At 34.0% G+C, this 13,451-nt stretch overlaps 2 protein-coding genes across 6 annotated transcripts in view; one reads left to right on the top strand and one right to left on the bottom strand.

The window, feature by feature from the left end:
- NECAB1 (N-terminal EF-hand calcium binding protein 1) overlaps positions 1-5,340 on the top strand; it is a 172,977-nt gene extending 167,637 nt beyond the window's left edge. For all 3 annotated transcript variants that reach the window (XM_014728038.3, XM_023648668.2, XM_023648669.2), the window contains one exon: positions 1,287-5,340. In XM_014728038.3, the coding sequence (XP_014583524.1) occupies positions 1,287-1,315 (29 nt within the window). In that variant the 3' untranslated portion in view covers positions 1,316-5,340. The remainder of the gene's footprint in view (positions 1-1,286) is intronic.
- Positions 2,989-13,451, bottom strand: part of C9H8orf88 (chromosome 9 C8orf88 homolog) — a 34,573-nt gene continuing 24,110 nt past the window's right edge. For 2 of the 3 annotated variants that reach the window (XM_070222283.1, XM_014728040.3), the window contains exons 5-6: positions 7,080-7,186; positions 4,563-4,973 (exon numbers count right to left, since the gene is read on the bottom strand). In XM_070222283.1, coding sequence (XP_070078384.1) covers positions 4,950-4,973; positions 7,080-7,186 — 131 coding nt within the window. In that variant the 3' untranslated portion in view covers positions 4,563-4,949. Of the gene's footprint in view, positions 4,974-7,079; positions 7,187-13,451 lie in introns of all 3 variants that reach the window. The other variant, XM_014728039.3, reaches the window with a different exon arrangement.

A 13,451-nucleotide genomic window follows, 5' to 3' on the forward strand; every position in this document is an offset into this window, starting at 1 on the left:
AATAACCACTGGAATTTGACAGAACACAAAGGAAAGTTAGGCTTGATTTCTAACACAATTTTTTAAACCTACCTCAAATAAGATTTTAACCTCTATTGGGGCATCCTACTCTATTTTAAAGTTAAAGTTTCATAATTGCAACAGCAGACACACCTCCCTAAACAAGAAGCTGAATTAGCTTATAAATATTACTTACAGTTTTAATGGTCATATGACTTCTAATATTTTTAATAACTAGTTTTGTGCATTTTGTGTGTTATACAATTATAAAGGCTAAAAATAACAAAAACGTTTTAGCTGCACATATTTAGACCTAAAATTAAAATCTGAAAGGAAAAAGCTATTACATTTAGAAACAGGATGAGTAGGTTTGTATTTCTAATTTAGCTCACAAATTATGATTTCTAATGAGATTGCCTTTTTGAAGATTCCTAAGTGGTTCACCTAAGACACATCTTAAGAAATAAAGCAATTAAGCCAGTCTGCACCCAGATATGAAAATACAAACCAAAATACATTCCTGTGAAATCTCAAATGTAAAAATCATTCAGATGAGGCATACTGGAATATGGCAGCCTAAGCCCATTACCCATCATAAACCACCCAGACAAAAAGAGTATGAGAATTCAGTCTGTGGAGCAGAATATCCCTTGGCAAAGGGGAAAGGCCTATCTACGGTTATGGGAAAAGAAGATACACAAGAAAGTAAGATCCTATTGATAGTCAGTGTATTATTTAAACAGCTTTGAAAACAAATTTTAATCCTTTCCATTTGTCTGTGTGTCACAGCATTCCACCAATGTTACTTCTTTGCCATAGGTTTCTCTTTGGGTTATTTATATCCACTGGGGAAAATAATTTCCAATTTTATAGTATGTACTAAAAAAAATATTATTGAAAACAGATCCACTTGCTTATACCCAATCTTTCTGAAATCAGTATGTAATGTTATGTTTCCAAACTACTGCCAGTACGGAGGTAGATTAAAACACTACATGATTTATCTTCAGGGCATTTATAATCGTATTGCCAAAACAAGGTTTATTCATGTATAACAAAATTCCTACTTAGACTATGACCAGGTACCAGAAGAGATGGTACAAATAACAACGGCATAGGAAGCGTTCAATATTGGCTCAAATAGTCAGGAGATAGTGACTAGAAAGATAAGTAATTCTGCAGATTAAAGATGGGGGAAATAGTCTCTTTAAGAATGATTCGCAACTTGAACTTAACTAGCCTGAAAGTTACTTTTGTTATTTAAAAGATTGTTTCTCTCTTTTCAGCTTCATGGTGGATCCTGAACAACAACTAGATGTTCCTAGACATTTTTCTTGGGTTCCAAGTGCAAAACAAGTATTATCTAAAATGTGAATTAAAAAGTTCTCTATAGTTATTCATCTGCTCTATGCTTTTAATATATTTACTCTAAGATGTGTATTCTTCTAAAATGTCTTCTGTAACTTTACCTTTCATGTGAATTTTAGCTCAATTTTCAAAGTTCACTATTATTCTCAATATTTGCTGTTTTGCTACATTATAACCTAAAACCCTTTAGTCACAAAATCCTAATATGTGAAAACAGTGTACACGTAAAGAAGCAAAATTGTGAAAAAGAAATTGTTATGATAAGGAAAAATTTAACGTGGGAACTTTTAGATTATTCATAGGACAGCTTTTGTAGATGTGTCATAAACTATAAAGGTTAAAGCAATGTTTTTCTGATTTTTACCTAACTGATTTTCTGTGAGTTTATTCTTCAATAATGCCTACTCCATTTCCAACTTGTGATCCTATGACTATTTACTTTACATTACTTAAAAAGTTAATACATGATCCAATATGACTGGTGTCCTTATATGCAGAGAGAGAAACAGCAGGGATACACATACACGAAGAAAAAGCCACGTGAGGACACAGTAAGAAAGTGGCCAAGTGTAAGCCAAGGAGAGAGGTCTCAGGAAAAATCAACCCTGATAGCACCTTGACCTTGGACTTCTAGTCTCTAGAGCTGTGAGAAAATAAATTCCTATTGTTTAAGCTAAAAAACAATACATGAACCTAAAACAACCTTGGATGTAACCTATAGAATCTCTATCCATCTGTCAGGTTATAAACTGGTTTTTCACAGTGAACAATTCTGTGATAGATAGGGTACGATTTAGTAAGGTAGCACCATTATATCATTTATTAGCATTATAATTCCCTGTATGTAAGTTAAACAAATCAGGGAGAGAGAGAGTTTTACTTTGAGAAAATTTGGTTCAAATTTTATGGCATATCATCCAGAGAGGATAGAGGTGATCCAGAGGGTTAACTTTTCTTATGAAAAAGATACTTGCATTTAAATAACAATTTCAAAATACTTTGAAAACAAAATTTTAACCTGAGTGAACAAAGAATAAATATATAACAAGCATAAAACTTTAGGGAAGTAATAAAATAGTAGGGAAGTACTGGACAGAAAACATCCATCTTCCAGTTTCACCACTAGAATGACTACAATCCTAGTTTCGCCAGAACAACTAAAACTATGTACCTTATATACTCTGCTGTACACGCTCATAAATCTTTTTAATAAAATCTACTCTGATGATAAACACTGTTAATGAAAATACAATGCATATACAATTTGTTACCATATTATTCTCTAGTCCAAATTTCTTTGAAACCACATGTTTTCCAGGAAAAATGTGAAGTAAATTTCTCCTGTCTTTTTACTGTTTGAAAACTCAGAAGAAAGGAAAGCTTGAACTAAAATTTTATTTTTTAAATATAAAATCTGACCTAAAATATTTTCTAGAACTAATTTATGGAATATTAACTTTTATCAATACTTTCATATAAGCTCCAGCCCCATTCAAACTAAATAAAATTATTTTTTTCATAGCTTCACCTAGACATAGATAGTAAATTTTGACACATATATACACACACACATCTGTGTCTCTGGTGATTTCTAAAGATGACAAACACTATGAAACAACACCTGGCTCAACTCTTTTAATTTGTATATAAAGCAAAGAACAACATTAATGGAGATATACAATGATTATTCAAACAAGCTATACATATGTACAAAGGCAAATAGATAATAAAATAGTCTTTGTAGTCTCATTCTGATTATATACTGTAAGAAAGGATCAAAAGACTTTGAAACCTAGGGGACTTTTGACATACAAACTCTTCTTGAAAATGGTTATAAATAATTTTGAAAGTAAAAATTATAGCCAATCAAAACTATTCTGGCCAGTCCATTTCAAGCATCAGATTCAGAAATTACATCAAGTCTTTCAGGTACTGGGCAATTTCCAAAGCAGCATGGGGGTATGACTTTGAAAGGTTCTGCCCTCAGTAAGAGTGCTAAGTGGAAGGGCTCTTTAGGTTCCCAATTGGAATAGGTTCTATCATTTTTTTTAACCAGAATCAAAAGACCTTGAGGATAGGAATTATATGGCAATTCTGACCCCAGGTTTAAAACGTTTTTTTTTTATTGAGATGACCCTAGATCTAAAATTATACATATATTTTTGTGTATGTGTGTGGGAATGTGTATACTCACAAACATACATAGACTGCAACTTATAATGTAAAGGGAAAATAGGGCAAAAAATAAATGAAAAAACTGGGCCCTAGGTATAAATATCTCATTTGAAAGTAACCATTAAATTTATGGTTAATGAAGTTTTCTTTTCTGTTTAAAAAACAATCTATTTTTCCTGAGAACAAAGTAATGAAGAGTAGAGTACTAAAAGACCAAGCTGGGAAACCTACCATAGACTAAAGCTTCAATCTGGGTAATAAGCCCAAAGACCAGTGAGGGAAAATGTGCTAGCTTTAGGAGTTCAGAATTCAGCTTAAGATAAACTTCCTCTCAAATGATGGTCTTGAATGCCTTGCCAACAGACCCAGAGATCTGAGAGAATCTGAGAGAACAGAAGTAGAGAGAGTTTACACTTACCTTTTATATCAGCAATTTTTTTTGACACTGTGCTGGAAGAATTTTTTTTTTTTATAACAGTAACATCCAGAGCGACAAAGTGCAGGAGATTTATTGTATAAAATTTCTAGGAGCTAAAAGTTTAAACCCAAAAATTCTTCATCCATCCATGTTCTTGTTATAAGAAATTATAGAATTGAAACTTAATGCACCTCAATTATTTGCAAATGCCTAAATTCTTCCTCTTTTGGAAATAAAAATACCAGTTTTACTTTGCAGTTGTTCAACTTCTACAGTTCACGTGGTCTGATTAGTAACACACGTAGCAGCTATTTTTCACCTTCAGTTTCATTCACTACTATTGTTTCCAAATTGTCAATCTCTGCTAGTAATAATGAATCTTAGACAATGTTATTATCAAAAAACTAGAGATCAATCATGTATTTGAAAAGAAATGCCTATTAAAATATTCTCCCTTCTGTCATTGAGAACTATGCATTGAACATCCTGAATTGTTCTAAGCCTCTGAAAAGATTATAAAGATCCTTTCAAGTGCTAATGAAATCAGTGGGAAACAGAACAAAAGCAACTTTAGAAGCAACAAGAAATTATGTACCATATATACATCGTAGCAAATACTTTATATTTGAAAATCTTTACAGCTTACATTTCCATTCCATTATTACAAGTGATGAAAAACAAAAAATTGCAAGTAGCATGCAAATTTTAAATACACAGTCTTCCCACTTCACTTAACCAAATTCTTACTTTCCAGTGTTACTTCCCAATTTATGCAGGAAACTGCCTGCAAAGTTGAAACTGATTATAAAATTCTTTATAGTTTAAAATATCTCTCATTTTAGGAGAAACCAAATACCCATCAAAATTAAAAATAAATTGAATTGTCACAGTTCGTTACAGTTATTGTTACTAGATCCACTTCATTTGTAGGTGTCCAAAATATAAAACGAATAATTCTTTATCTTCAAATTCATCTGTTCTTAAAATGCTACTTAAAATTTTGGTTGTTTTCCTGTAATACAGAAAAAAGTTAATATATCAATTAGATTGAATAAATAGTTTTTACTAATTAGTTTATCAAACTGAATATTGTGACACTACTAAGTGTTTACAAATCCAAATGCATGTTACTATAGAAACTATTAAAGTAACTGAAATGTGTCAAATAAAAGTTTTTCCATGTTTAATAAAACATAGGTAATTCATTTTTAAATATATTAGATTATATTCCAAGCTTGTTCTGTTTTGTGGTACCTAGTTTTTAAAAAATGTTAATGCATAAATCAAAAGTAAACTGAATTCTAATTTATAAAGTTTGTTCAAAATAATGTGTATGTTGAACTTTTATTTACAAAATAAAATGTTATTAGAAATGGAAAGTCTGCAAATGAAAAAATGACTATATTTATATAGCATTGAAGTTTAGATTATTCTTACAGACCAAGGATCATATGCCCCTAAGCTCCCTGAACTAGTGGAAAAATTCAAACATCAAGGACGTTTTTCTTCATTAAATATTCCTGTGTGCAAGGTATTATGAAAAAAACTTAAATTCCTGCTTTCATTTTAAAAAGAATAATTGGCTGAATGACTGCAACTTGCTCTTAGTGCCATCAACTCCTAGCAACCCAGTGCACAGCAGCAGAACCCTGCCTAGTCTTTTTGCGCCTTCCTCTCACCTTGTAGCACTATATCAGACAATGCTCTGCTGCTATTTGTGGGGTTTTCATGGCCAGTTTTTTCTGAAATGAGTGGCCAGGTCCTTCTACCTAGTCTATCTTAGTCTGGAAGTGCCACTGAAACATGTCCACCATGGGTGACCCTGTTGGTATTTGAAATACCAGTGGCACAGCTTTCAGCATCACATAGCTGCCACAATATGACAACCAAGAGACAGACAAGTGGTGTGGTTCCCTGACGGGAAATGAATCCATGCCATGGTGGTGAAATCACCAAATCTTAACCACTAGACCACCTGGGCTGGCTATCTCTAAGTTAGGTAGTTTAAATTGAGAAACACTGATATAAACTATAAAGAAAAAAAAAAAGGCTATGGATTACAAAAGGTTAGAAATCCCAAAAATGAAGAACACAGGTGGTAGTCTATATCTCATATTTGAGCCATTCTCAGCATACTTATATTCTGAGCTCATCTCAATAGAATCCTAGTTGCTTTTACCTATATAAAATAGTGTTTATGAAAACTCTAAATAAAAGAAAGTCAAATTCCAGTCAGAATGGAAGTAAAGACCATATAAGATGGAAATCGATATTTACTGAGTGAATAAAGAGAAGTATGTACCAAACTAAGCATTTTCATACATTATTTCATTTAATCCTAGCAACTGGAGATTATCATCCTTATCTGCCATGGCAAAACTGAGGCTCAAGAAGGTTAAGTGACTTGTGTAAGTTTGATTGGTATACCAGTACACAGAGTAGAGCTGCAACTTGAACCTAAGCCTGATGCCAAAACTCTGTCCTTTCTAATCAATGACCTAAAAGATACATGTAAAAAAAGACTACTGTATTTATTTTGGTGGAGTTTGATGAAGTGACACAGAAATATAAAGGGCTAAGAACAGCAAAGAAAAGCTGAAGAAGAATAAGGGGGATGACTTGCTTTACTGTAAAAAGACTAACCGAACAAAAGAGAACCCAGAAACAGACCACATATATATTGCCACAAAAGTGGCAGAAGACTATCCTTTCAATATATAGGATGACTGGATATCCATGTGGGAAAAAATAAAACTTGATCCCTACCCTCACATCATACAGTAAAATCAATTCCAAGTGGATTATAAAACTTAATTAAAAAACAAACAGAACTTTTAAAAGATAATATGGAATGCTCTTTCATGACCTTTCAATAGAAAAATATTTCTCAAATAAAATACAATATTCCATTCTGTTTCTTGACCAGAGTGGTAAAACAGTAACTGGTAATATTATACATTTAGATTTATGTACTTCTCTGAATTATATTTCACAATGAGAAAGATGAAAAATCTAGAAAGATAATCAACTGAAAATATTAAAGACATTTTAGAATCAAATGAAAATATTAAAGGCATATTTTGGAATTAAAATAATACAAAATTAGAAAACTACTTACTGGTTTTTGAAGTACAATGGGATGATCAGGCAGAAAGTCTGGTTTTTTTCTGCAGATGGAAACACTTGAGAGCTTCAAAAGGAAATCTCTGCTGTATTTAATTCTCTCTGTAGATATTAAACATCAAATGTAATGTTATAAACCATAGAACTCTCCCAGATCACTTTTTGGCTCATTTCTTTCTGAATGTCCCTTAACTGTCCATTATTTTATAAAATGATGAGTAGTTTCTATGCAAAAGAAAAGGGAGAAAAAAGCTTTGAAAAACATCTACTGCCTCCAGTCTCCTTTTTACATAGAAAGGAAGCCAAGTAACTAAGGAAAAATGGAAGAAGAGAACCATTTCAGAAAAGTGGTGACACTTGCCTTCTTACGTCTGTTTATTCATGTCTAGTAAAGTGATCTTGGATTATAAATTATACCAGCAGTGACACCTATTGGGCAATTCAGATCCTGCCAAAATAGAACTCTAATAAGCCTATCTAATCTTTATATTAACTTACTAAAAATGTAATACAATCAAATAAATTCAATTCCAGAAACATTTATTGTACCTGTACTATGTATCAGGGACTGTGCTAGGTCATGATGAACAAGATCCAAGACAGGGTCCCTATCTTCAAGAGGAACAATAGTTCAAATATCTGCAGATTTCTCATCAGAAACTATCACCAAGATAGATCATCTGCTAGGCCAAAAACAGTGGAATAATGTTTTTAAAGTGCTAACAGAAAATAACTGGCAACCTAAAATTACATATTGTGAAATAATAGAAAAAATATATACTGGTCTCTGTCCCTAGTTCCTGGCATAGAGCTCCTAAAACTCTTGTAATTTCCTAAGTGATAAGAGCACTAGGAGCATCTTCTGTTCTAATATTTGGTCTTTGATCCTGGTTCCTGACGCAGAGCTCCTAAATCCCTTGGAATTTCCTGGGTGATAAAAATATCTTTTTTTCTAATGAGGTGACTCTTGGTGGGCTCCCGGATGGGGGCTAGTAACCAGAAAGACAAAGTAATAATTAGAAGCTTGGAACTTTCTGCCCCACTCCCACATCCTCCAGGAAGGGGAGAAGGGCTGCAGATCGAGTTAATGATCAATCATGCCTATGTGATAAAGCCCCCATAAAAATCCCAAAAGTACAGGGTTTGGAGAGCTTCTGAGTTGGTGAATACATCCAGGTACCAGGAAGGTAATGAACCCCAACTCCACAGCGAATGAAGCTCCTGCACTTGGGACCCCTCCAGATGGTCCCCTATATACCTCTTCATTTGGTTGTACATCTGTATCCTTTATCATATCCTTTATTTTATAATAAACTGGTAAACATAAGTAAGTCTTTCCTTAAGTTCTCTGAGCTATTCTAACAAATGATCAAATCCAAAGAGGGGGTGGTGGGAACCTCTGATTTGTAGCGAAGTTGGACAGAAGTTGTGGTAATCTGGGGACCTACTACTTGCGACTGTCATCTGAAGTGGAATGTAGTCTTGTGGGACTGAGCCCTTAACCTTCAGCATCTGTACTAACTCCAGTTAGTGTCAGAATTGGATTGAATTATAGGACACCTAGCTGGTGTTGCAAAGAATTACTTGATATGTGGAAACATCACACATCTAGTGTAAGAAGTGAATGTTGTGAATACAGTAGGTATTGAGAGTAGAGGAAAAACACAGGAGGAGTCTAGTTTTCTCCCTAACACATACCCAGTGAAAAAATCCTTCAGGAATGCATGTGAAGTAAAAATTTTCAGAAGAAAGAAAACTAAAAGAATTTGTCACCAGCAGAAGTGATCTACAAGAAATGGTAAAGGAAGTTCCTCAGGTTGAAGGGAAATGATACTAGACAGAAACTTTAATCTTCCGAAATAAAGGAAGAATAAAAGAAATGGTAAACAATTGGATAAATATAACAGACTCCTTGTTTCCCATCTAAGTTTTACAAAAATGTGTATGACTGTTGAAAGCAAAACTTCTGATACTGTCCGGTGGCATTTTCAAGGTATGGAGATATAATGCATATAACTACAGCAAGAAGTGCAGTGCAGTGGGGTAAAGGGAAGGGACCTACATATGGCTGCAAGGTTTACCATCACCATTTTGCATAAAGTAGCACAATATTAAAACACTGAGAAAGTTAGATATTAGAGTATATTATAGTCCCTAGCCCAACCACTTAAAAATACAAAGAAATATACCTAAAAATTCAATAGATAAAACGAAATACCAAGAAAAACTTTAAAAATCCAAAAAGTGGCAGAGAAGGGGAAAAAGAAAAACAAACACCTAAACAAAAAACAGGACAAACAGAAAACAAGTAATAAAATAATAGGCCTAAATCCAACCATATCTCATTAAATATGAATGGTCTAAACCAGGGGTCAGCAAACTTTTTTCCTAAAGGACCAGATAGTAATTACAGTCACTCGTTGCTTTGATAGGGATATGTTCTAAGAAATGGGTCGTTAGGAGATTTTGTCATATGAACATCATAAAGTATACTTACACAAACCTAGACACTACAACCTACTACATACCTAGGCTATATGGTACTAATCTTATGAGACCACTATCATATATGTGGCCTGTCACTGACTAAACGTTGTTATGTGGCACATGACTGTATTTGAGGAGTCTTGCGACATACGGTCTCTGTCACAACTAATCAACTCTGTCTTGTAGAGCAACAGGAGCCACGGATAATAAAATAAATAAAGCATGTGGCTGTGTCCCAATAAAATTTTATTTCCAAAACGGGCATTTGGCCTGAGGACCATAGTTTGCTAACTCCTAGGTTAATACTGCAATTAAAGGCCAGATATTGATACAATGGATAAAAAAAGAAGACTATGATATGCTGCCCTGCAAGAAATACATATTAAACATGAAGAAATATATAGGTTGAAAGTAAACGGATATAAAATGATATACCATGCGAAGACTAGAAATAAGGCTGGAGAGGCTATCTTAATATCAGATAAGAGAGAATTATCAATGTGTTTTGCCTAACAACAGAGGTTCAAAATATATGAAGCAAAAATTGACAGAAATAAAGAGGGAAATAGACAATTCCACAAAAACATCAGGTAATATAACAAGTCCCTCTCTCAGCAATTGATAGAACTAGACAAGAAAAAAAATCAGAAAAGACATACATCTAAACAATGCTATCAACCACCTTGATTTAACTGACAATTATAGAAACTACATCAACAACCAAAAAATACAAATTATTTTCAAGTAGATATGGTACAGTCACCAAAATAGACCATAAAACAAGTCTCAATAAATTTAAGAGGCTTGAAATCATATAGACTGCATTCTCTAACAACAAAATTAAATTAAAAAATCTATAACAACAAGATACCCAGGAAAACCCCAATTGCCACTAACTGCTCAGGGGAAAAAATAGGGGAAAAAAAAAAGACTACACAAAGGCGCATAAGGAAATTTTAGAAAACCAAACATAAACACATGATCCAAAATACTTCCAGAGCAACAACAGCAGCAAAAAACCAAAACAAATAACAAGGCCATTTATAAAGAATTGAGAATCAGAATGGTACTGGACTTCACCGAATTAAAGCCCAATTAATACAAACTGTTAGAAAATAAAGGAAAATGCCTTAAAAATTCAGAGTGAAAAGAATTTTTAAACTGAAATTTTTTTAAAAAATCAAATTCTATACTTAATCAATACAACAGAAACCCAGCTAGTTATGTATGAATGTGCGTTTCCAAAGCACACGCTCCTAAAGTTGAAGATTCACTCCCTGCATCAGGAAGCTCTGACAACAGTATCAAGCAGAGTTCTACTAATTCTTCTTTTCTTCCTCTTCTTCCTCCTCCACAGCTTTACTGAGGTATAATTTACATACCATAAAATTCACTTATTTTGAGTAAACAATTGAATGATTTTGGTGTATTTACAGAGTTGTGCAACCATCACCACAATCTATTTACAGAATATTTACATTAACTACCATCAGATACCTCATTCCCATTTGTAGTCATTCTCCATTCTCAATCCCATATAAGCAATCTTTACTTTATTTGTATAGATCTGCCTTTTCTAGACATTTTATATAAATGGAATCATACAATATCAGATCTTTTGTGTCTGGCTTCTTCACCTAGCTTAATGTTTTTGAGGTTCATGCTCAACCTGGAATTTTCTATCTAATCAAACTATCAATCAAGTGTGTAAGAAGTACATCTTCAAATAAACAAATTCAAGAATTTACTAACCCAATACCCTTTTTTAGGAAGCTCCTGGAGAATGCACTTGAGCAAAATGTGGAAGTAAATCAAGAAAGAAGAAAACATAGGAATCAAGAAACAGAAGTGATATCAGTGAAAATGACCAAGTAGGGAACTCTGAAAGTTCATCATCCCTCCACAAAAAGGGACAAAAAAATTGGCAAAAACATCTAGAATCAACTTTTTATGAATCCTGGAATCTAATCAAAAGCTTACAAAAATCAGTCAACTGCTTGGTGAAGGAAAAAACAGCTAAATTTAGTAAGGAGTTTTGTGGCATTTTAACTTGCCTGGGAGATTCCCCCACATCTAGCTCAGATACGGCCTTAAAAACAACAGCCCTCATTCCCCGTACAAGTTCCCAATATAGGAGAAAGCAGTACAGACCATTTTCTCAAAAAATTGCAGTTGCTTGTTTTGACCTGTCTGCTGTCTCCCTCAAGAATCATCTCAAAGGACTTGCCTGTATTTCACCTAACTACGAAGTCTCCCAGGGCTGAGGCTGATGTCAGAATCCATTTGTCAAAACATTTATAGGGAAATGTATTAGCCACTTCCACCTGGGACAAGGGATAACAATTGGAGTAAACAACAGGCAAACCAAAAAGCTTGGGAAGAAAGGCTAGGGAGGGGGACGGCCCCACAGCCTCTAGTTAAGTTCCCGCACTCCGCTTCCGCAGCCCAGGGCTTCGCTGGCTCGGATCCTGGGCACGGAGGTAGCACTACTCACCAAACCATGCTGAGGCGGCATCCCATATACCACAACTAGAAGGACCCACAACTAGAATACACAACTATGTACTCGGGGGCTTTGGGGAGAAGAAGAAAAAAAGAAGATTGGCAACACATGTTAGCGCAGGTGCCAATCTTTAAGAAAAACAAAACAAAACACTCTTCCAGTCTTTGCATATGGCCTGTGTGTGTGTGTGTGTGTGTGTGGGTGCCATGTCTGCACCCAGGATCTGAACTGGCAAAATCCTGGGCCGCTGAAGTGGAGTGTGCAAACTTAACCACTTGGCCACAGGGCTGGCCCCCGGAAGTGTGTTTGTTTTCTTTCTGTATTTTTAGGTTTAGGGCATTGAAGGAAATCTCTGCCAAATCATTAGCTGATCACAAAGATATCACAATAGAGATTTGAGTGGCTACATATGACAAATACAGACGCTACAATATTAGTTCAGAAAAGCCACCAAACAACAATTACAAACAAGCAGCAACAAAAGACCCTAACAAAGGGAGAAAAATCTGATTTCCAGAGTTGGCACATTATAATTCTCAAACTATCCAGTTTTCAACAACAAAATAATACAAGTGAAATAAGTCAGAGAAAGACAAGTATCGTATGATGTCACTTATGTGGAATCTAAAACACAAAACAAAACAAAACTCATAGATACAGAGAACAGACTGATGGTTGCCAGAGGGAGGGGGGTTGGGGCGAGGGCGAAATGGGTAAAGGGGGTCAAGAGGTACAAACTTCCAATTATAAAATAAATAAGTCATGGAGATGTAATGTATAGCATGGTGACTATAGTTAATAATATTGTACTGCATATTTGAAAGTTACTGAAGAGTAAATCTTAAAGGTTCTCATCACAAGAAAAAACATTTGGTTAACTTTCTATGAACTAGATTTATTGTGGTGATCATTTTGCAGTGTACACAAATATTGAATCATTATGTTGTGCACCTGAAACTAATATAATGTATGTCAATTATACCTCAATAAAAACTATATATAAATTTTTTAAAAATAATAAAAATTTTCGTTTTGGAAAAAAAGGCAGAATAGCTTAACTCAATACCTAACATTAAACATTAAGGAAGTAAAAAAAGAAGAGCAAACTAAATTAAAAGCTAGCAGAATGAAGGAAATAGTAAGGATTAGACTGGAGATAAATGAAATGGAGATTAAAACAATAAAGAAAATCAACAAAACCAAAAGTTGGTTATTTGAAAGATCAAAATTGACAATGACTAAGAAAAAATGAAGACTCAAATTACTAAAATAATGAATGACAGTGATTGTATATCATGCAACTTTGCTGAATTCACTTATTAGCTCTAATAGTTTTTTATGTGGATTCTTCAAGATTTTCTATAGGTATATGATTGT

This window comes from Equus caballus, chromosome 9, assembly GCF_041296265.1.
Source record: "Equus caballus isolate H_3958 breed thoroughbred chromosome 9, TB-T2T, whole genome shotgun sequence".
NCBI classification, from domain to species: domain Eukaryota; kingdom Metazoa; phylum Chordata; class Mammalia; order Perissodactyla; family Equidae; genus Equus; species Equus caballus.